At 41.9% G+C, this 7941-nt stretch overlaps 1 protein-coding gene across 1 annotated transcript; it reads right to left on the reverse strand.

The window, feature by feature from the left end:
* Positions 1-6641: 6641 nt before the first annotated feature.
* On the reverse strand, positions 6642-7274 carry LOC118349468. Its single transcript, XM_035694145.1, has one exon. It carries the CDS (start codon positions 7272-7274, stop codon positions 6642-6644), a length of 633 nt encoding a protein of 210 aa, XP_035550038.1.
* Positions 7275-7941: the final 667 nt, after the last annotated feature.

The following is a 7941-nucleotide window of genomic DNA, read 5'->3' on the forward strand; positions in this document are numbered from 1 at the left end:
CGAAATCTTTCTGGTAGTGACCTTAAAATCTTCCGTACAACTCATGAGTCTTTGACCTTTTCACCAAGATTAAACTTGAAATTCACAATATCACTTAGCTTAGCATAAAAGTCATTAAAATTCTCATATTCCAGCATTCTAATCTTTTCAAATTTTAATGTTAATAATTGTAGTTTTGAATTTTTCACAGTTTTTGTTCCCTCATGTGTAACCTCTAGAATATCTCATGCTTTTCTTGCAATCTCGCACATTAAGATTCTTTTAAATTCATCTGGAGATACGGCTATGAAGATAACATTTACTCCCTTACTATTCCAACTACAATTGTTAGCCTCTTCTTTCGTCCAAGCTACAATATTTGTTTTGGGTTTAGTCCATCATTGTTCAATGGAGAACCATATTCGTTCATCCAATGATTTGTGAAAGGCTCTCATGCGTACTTTTCAATATGTATAATTCTCACCATTGAAGTGTGGCAGGGCAACCAATGATGACATATTCAATAGGGGCACGGATCACACTCGTGTGAGTGAACCATGCTCTGATACTAATTGAAATTTTCGATGTACCCGTGTGTAGTCACAAGATTGTGTAGCAATGCATGTGGCGCCCCCAATCCCCCTTATATAAAAACATGGAGATCGAGATGTCAGGATGGTGACAACACGGTCACACATCCCAACGAAATGCCAATGTGTGTATATGCAACGGTGTACAAAAAAAATAACGCAGTCGATAGTCAACTAAGTACCATAATTTATTTACAATCAAAACATCAGTAAAGTTTAAATAGTAGTTATACAGTCATCCATAACTAAAATACAATACAGTAAATTCAGATAACCAAGCGAGTGATCCCAGATCACTCCTGGGTTGAGCCGTCTCCTCAGGCTCACCCTCATTCTCCTCATCTGAATCAAAATCTGCGTTACCACAAAATGGTATCGTAGGTAAGTATAACCAAAAATAATCACGTAATAAAAATGCATTAAATGCTACTAACATGCATGAGCATGAAGAAATATGCATTTTTCTCAAATCATCATTTTCCCCGAAAATGATTATTTTCAACACATGCCAAAATCTCATTTTGACCCAAAATGTCCATAAAACATTTTCCCAAAAAATATTTTACACAAAAATCCAACTCACACTATTTTCCCAGAAAATAGTTCATTAATTCCATATGCACCATGGTCTCCCCTATGGACCATCCGCACGTCCTGGCTTCGTAGCGGTGCTCAGTTCTGTGCCCGGCGCGTACATGGCCAAGCATCCACACTACGCAACCAGCGATGCCCAGTTCCGCGCCCAGCGCGTACGTGGCCAGACATCCTCTAGTCCCCGCCAGAAGAAGGACCACGGAGTGGGCACGAGACCATCTCGTCCGATCCCATTGTCGCTCGGCGACAATCCAGGGGACGTTACTCAGTATATTCCGAATCACGCATGAACATAAATGCAATACACGAAAACCCAATTTCCTTTACAAACATGAACATGCATGAAATAATGAGATGTACATGTACCAACACTAATCCACAACCATCAATAACCAATAACCAATCCAAACAAATACAATCAAACAACTCCAATCACAAATCCATCCGACCCCCGAACTCCTCGGACTCAGTCCGACATGTTCAACCAAATATAGTGAAATGAGTTAGTGCAAAAATACATTTAAATCACGAAAGTTCTTTGGAGAAATACTTACAGTGCAATATAGCAATTTCCGAATGATCACAAAGCTGCAAGAGGCGGCAACATAGCAACAGAACAGTGTCAAATACACTGTGGCCGTGGGTCTCAAAGACTCACTTTTCAACGGTGACAAACGAAGACCCAAAATTGATAGGGTAGGGCCTAGGGAGGTCGGTGAAGCTAGTGGTGGTGGTGGTTGGCCGTGGGTGGAGGCGTGGGCTGCGGTAGAAGACCAAAAAGCCCAAAACGGAAATGTGGATGGTGGAGCTTCACCGGTGGTGGATCGGAGCTGGGGTTGGGTCCATTGGGTAGCTAAGGGGTCGAAGATGAAGTGGTGAAGAGATGGTGGCCGGTGGTGGCGCGACGGCTGCGCGCGAGCACAGTGAAGGCCGCGACTTCAAGCCGTGCGTGGAGGCTCACGGCGGCTCAAGGGAGGCTGGAATTGATGGGGGGTGATCGCCGGCCGGTGGGGGAGCTGCTGGGCTGGGCGGTATAGGCCACGGCGGCGCGACGGCGGTGGGTTGAGGGTGAATGACGGACGCACGGGAGAGAGAGAGTGAGGGAGCTCGCGCGGGAAGAAGGAGAAATAAGGAGGAAAAAAAAGAAAAGAAAGAAAAGAAAAGAAGGAAAAGAAAAATAGGGGGAAAAGAAATGAGGTCCAATCCTCATAACTTGGGTCCCAAAAATGATCCAAAGGAAACGTTTTCAAAACCACAAGATAAATAAAATAATTCAAACGCAATGGTAAAGATAAATTAAAATAATTCAAACGCAATGGTAAAGATAAATTAAAATAATTAAATCCAACAATAATTAATTTAAAATAAAGAGATTTTAAATGCATGACAATAATTAATAATAAGAAAACACGTCAAAAATTATTTTCATAAACTAAAAATTATAAAAATAACTCAATTAAAATTTAATAACTATAAAACAAGAGAATAAATTTTTGAATAAATAGAAAAATCATTCAGTAAAAATACACTAAAATTCGGGATGTTACATCCTCCCCCCCTTAATAAAAATTTCGTCCTCGAAATTAGCAAGGTCAAACATTAAAGCTAAGACAGGAATAAGATTTAACTAAGAGTAGGCTTAAAACATACCGTTCAGATTAATCGAATAAGTATGGATATTGCTCTCTCATATCGGCTTCTCTTTCCCAAGAGAAGTCTTGAGCCAACGGATCACCCCATGACACTTTCACCAAAGGTATTGTCTTGGACCTTAATTCTTGCTCTTTCCTTTCCACGATCTGTGTTGGGGCAACTTCATAAGTAAGGTTAGGCTACAGTTGAATGTGTTCGTGGTCAACAAAACGTGGCTCTTGTTGTCCAAAACTCTTCTTCAACGAAGACACATGAAACACATCATGAACATCTCCAAAATAATCCGGCAAGACAACTCTATAAGCAACAAGCCCAACCTTCTCTACGATCTGAAAAGGGCCAACATATCTTGGACTAAGCTTTCCTTTCTTACCAAAGTGCTTAACGCCTTTCATAGGAGAGACTTTAAGATAAACCCAATCACCTTCTTCAAAGGATAAGTCTCTTCTTCTTGTATCTGTGTAACTCTTCTGGTGACTTTGCGCTTCAGCCATTTTCTTCCTTATAAACTGAACTTGATTCTTCATTTCTTGAATTATTTCAGTCCCAAACAATTTGCTCTCGCCAACTTCATCCCAACATAAAGGCGATATGCACTTCCTTCCATATAAAGCTTCATACGAGGCCATCTGAATGGAGGAATGAAAACTGTTATTATAAGAGAACTCAATAAGCGGCAAGTGATTTTCCCAACTTCCTTGAAATTCCATGACACAAGACCGCAACATATCCTCTAGAGTCTGAATAGTACGCTCTGATTGGCCGTCCGTTTGGGGGTGATACGTAGAACTAAACTTCAACTTAGTGCCTAAGGCTGCCTGCAAACTCTTCCAAAAATGGGACGTGAATCGCAGGTCCCGATCTGACACGATACTCTTGGGTATTCCATGCAAACGCACTATCTCATTGACATATATCCGAGTCAATTTACCCAAAGAGTCAGTATTATTAACAGGCAAGAAATGGGCACTCTTGGTCAACCGATCCACAATCACCCAAATGGAGTTCTTCCCACTAGGAGTCCTCGGCAAACCTACCACAACATTCATAGAAATATCATCCCACTTCCACTCTGGAATAGGGAGAGGTTGAAGTCTACCAGTAGGTCTCTGATGCTCAGCCTTCACTTGACGGCACGTGTCACATTTCTCGATAAATAAAGCGATGTCCAACTTCATTCCTTCCCACCAGAAATTCCTCTTTAAATCTCTATACATCTTTGTACTTCCTGGATGAACCAAATAAGGAGCCACATGAGCTTCTGCTAAAATCCACTCTTTAAATTCAAAATCTCGGGGAATCACTCTACGATCCCGAAACCGAAGAATACCATCCTTATCCAAGCTGTAATGCAAGGGTCCTCTAGACTTCCTGACTCTTTTCCTGATAGTCAACAACTTAGGACCCCTTCTTTGAAGAGTATTTAATTCTTCAAAATCCACTACTCGGACATCCAAGACTGAAGATAATAATTCCTCTTGCTGCGAACTCTCAATAAGAAGTCTTCTCATTCCATAAAGGAGAGAGTCCACATCTGATGACTCCGCTTGGTCCACTTGTTACGACTTTCTACTCAAGGCATCAGTGACTAAATTCGCCTTTCCTGGATGATACTTGATCTCACATTGGTAGTCGCTAATCAGCTCTAACTACGGTCTCTGCCTCATGTTGAGATTCTTCTTAGTAAACAGATGTTTCAGGCTCTTGTGATCAGTATAAACTTCACAGGCTTCGCCATACAAATAATGCCGCCAAATCTTGAGAGCAAAAACTATTGCCGCCAACTCCAAATCATGTGTGGGATAATTCCTTTCATGAATTTTCAACTGACAAGATGCATAAGCCACAACCCGTCCTTCTTGCATAAGAACGCATCCCAACCCGAATTTGGATGCATCACTAAAAATCACAAATGGTTTGTGCAGTTCCGGAAGTGCCAAAACAGGTGCCATTGTCAATCTTCTTTTCAACTCTAGAAAATTTCTTTCACATTTGTCAGACCATACAAATTCAACATTCTTCCTTGTCAAGGCAGTGAGAGGTCCTGATAGTCGAGAAAAACTTTCCACAAATCTTCGAAAATATCCAGCAAGTCCCAAGAAACTTCTTATCTCACGAACTGTTGAAGGGCGAGGCCATGACAAAATAGCTTCCACTTTACTCGGATCTATTGCCACTCCCTCTTGGGAAATCACATGACCAAGAAATTTAACTTCTTCTAACCAGAATTCACACTTGCTTAGCTTAGCGTATAATTGATGTTCTCTTAACTTCCCAAGCATCAGACGAAGGTGACAAGCATGCTCTTCCAAGTCTCGAGAATAAATCAAAATGTCGTCGAGAAACACCACCACAAAAGAATCCAAAAATGGTCGAAACACCCGATTCATTAAATCCATAAAAGTGGCAGGGGCATTATCTAACCCAAAAGACATCACTTTAAATTCATAATACCCATACCTCGTTCTGAAAGCAGTCTTGGGCACATCTTTATCCCTTATCCACAGCTGATAGTACCCTGATCTCAGGTCAATTTTCGAAAAGATAGCTGCTCCCTGAAACTGGTCAAACAAATCATCAATTCTAGGAAGAGGATACTTGTTCTTAATAGTCACCTTGTTAAGCTCCCGATAGTCTATACACATTCTGAGGGTACCATCTTTCTTCTTGACAAACAACACGGGCGCTCCCCACGACGAAGTACTAGGCTGAATAAATCCCTTGTTGACCAATTCTTGCAATTGAGTCTTCAACTCTTTTAACTCAGCCGATGCCATGCGATAAGGTGCTTTGTGCACAGGAGCCGCTCCAGGTTCCAAATCAATAACAAATTCCATATCGCGAACGGGAGGCAATCCGGGTAACTCATCCACAAACACATCAGGAATTTCGTCCACAACTGGAATATCTACTAACGACTTCTTCTCAGATGGCGTAGACACAACTTGAACCAAAAAAGCATCTGCTCCACAAGCTATATCTCTCCTAGCTTGAATTGCTGATATAATTGCTAGTTTTGCCTTCAACTTGCTTCCCGCGAATTCTAAATAATCTCCATCCGAGAGTTGAAAACCAATTACCCTACTTCTACAATCAATATTTGCAGAATAACGATACAACCAATCCATACCCAAAATTATGTCGAATCCAAGCAACTTGAATACAATCAAATCTGCATCACCCTCCAAAATCTAAAGGACAGCCTAAAGCAACTTTGGAGCACCACACCATCTCACCATTTGGAAGTGCCACTACTAGAGGTTGTGATAAAGGCTCCGTGACTAGATTACACATCCGTGCAAAAGTGGTGGACACAAAAGATCAAGTCGCCCCTGAATCAAACAAAGTACATGCATAAAAATCATATAGGCGAACTCTACCTAAAGCAAACACATCCACCAGACAATTTCAAAAAATCCAACCATACCAAACATTAAATCGAATTAAAATAACTAAATGCATACCAGTAATCACTCCAACATCGTGGGTCTCTGGAGCCCCATAATCCACATCACCAGGAGTCACTGCATAAACCCGAGCTTGTACCAACTGTCTCTGGTTGCCCCTTCCACCTTGTCGACCTCCTCGCGCTCCTTGCCCTCCTTGAACTTGACCAGGACACTCACGAGCAAAGTGACCAGGCTGGCCACATCTAAAACACTAAATTCCTCTTTGGCTGCAGTCACCTTCATGGGCTCTATTGCACCTGTTACAAACTGGAGCTCGACCTCCAGCACGAACACCAGTGGTCGTCTACGAACGGGCACTAGTCCTTTGCAAGAACTTATGCGGCGACCCAGAACTACTTCCTTCACCAACATAACTCTACCTCTTTTGACCCGGAGGGGAGCCTACTCCAAAACTATTTTCCCGCTCTACAATGCTGGCCAAATCCACTAACTCCTGAAAGTCCTTAATCCGAAGGTAGGCCACTTGTCTACATATCTCATGGCGCAGACCCTCCTGGAAACGCTCGACCCTCAACTCCTCAGTAGCAATGAGGTGAGGAGCGAACCGTCCAAGATCCATAAATTTCCTTGCATATTGCTCGACAGTCATGTCTCCTTGAACCAAATTATTGAACTCCTGAACCTTTTGTCGTCTCATCGAAACAGGGAAGAATCGGTCATCAAACTCTTTCTTGAAACGCTGCCAAGACACAGCAGCCAAGGATCCCAACTCCATTTCTAAGAGTATCCGCTTGGTCTCCCACCAATTTGCCGCTTCACCTTGCAGCATATAGCTTCCATATAATACCATCTGGGCCTCAGTGCATCCACAAACTTCAAATGTTCTTTCCAAATCTTGAATCCACCTCCTAGCTCGCATTGGGTCCACCTCTCCGGTAAAGGCAGGAGTCCTATGCGTTAGGAAGCGCTCATAGGGGCACCCAACTTGGACTCTTCTATTTGAATCTCCTTGCGGCGGTCGAAAATTCTGTTGAAGGAATTCTGTCATCTATTCAACGCCCTTGCCATGGCATAATTTCCATCACCCCTAGGTAGCTCATCTTCGGGCACATCAGCTTGCCTTCTTGGTCTCACCATTTTCCTGTCATAGAGCACTCTCCAACCCCGCTTAAATCCAGATAAAACCAAACTCAACCAAAAGTAAACACCAAAATAAAACAATAAGATAAAATCAAATCAAATAACATAAAATAAAATAACAATAAACTCATAATATAAAATAAATAACTTAACTTACCCCCACTTAAACAAAAAATTTATTATTTTAAAATAATAAAATAATTTATGGTACCATCCTAAGGGACATGTGGTTTTACCCAGAGCCGAACTGCTCTGATACTACCTGTGGCACCCCCAATCCCCCTTATATAAAAACACGGAGATTGAGACGGCAGGATGGTGACAATACGGTCACACATCCCAACGAAGTGCCAGTGTGTGTACATGCAACGGTGTACAAAAAAAAATAACGCAGCAGATAGTCAACTAAGTACCAGAATTTATTTACAATCAAAATATCAGTAAAGTTTAAATAGGAGTTATACAGTCATCCATAATTAAAATACAATACAGTAAATTCAGATAACCAAGCGAGTGATCCCAGATCACTCCTCGGGCGGAGCCGTCTCCTCAAGCTCGTCCTCATCCTCCTCATC

This window comes from Juglans regia, chromosome 9 (assembly GCF_001411555.2).
Source record: "Juglans regia cultivar Chandler chromosome 9, Walnut 2.0, whole genome shotgun sequence".
Classification (NCBI taxonomy): Eukaryota; Viridiplantae; Streptophyta; class Magnoliopsida; order Fagales; family Juglandaceae; genus Juglans; species Juglans regia.

Excerpts from the sequence above, each read along its gene's own strand:
- LOC118349468 (XM_035694145.1), bottom strand. The coding sequence starts at position 7,274 with ATGACAGAATTCCTTCAACAGAATTTTCGACCGCCGCAAGGAGATTCA.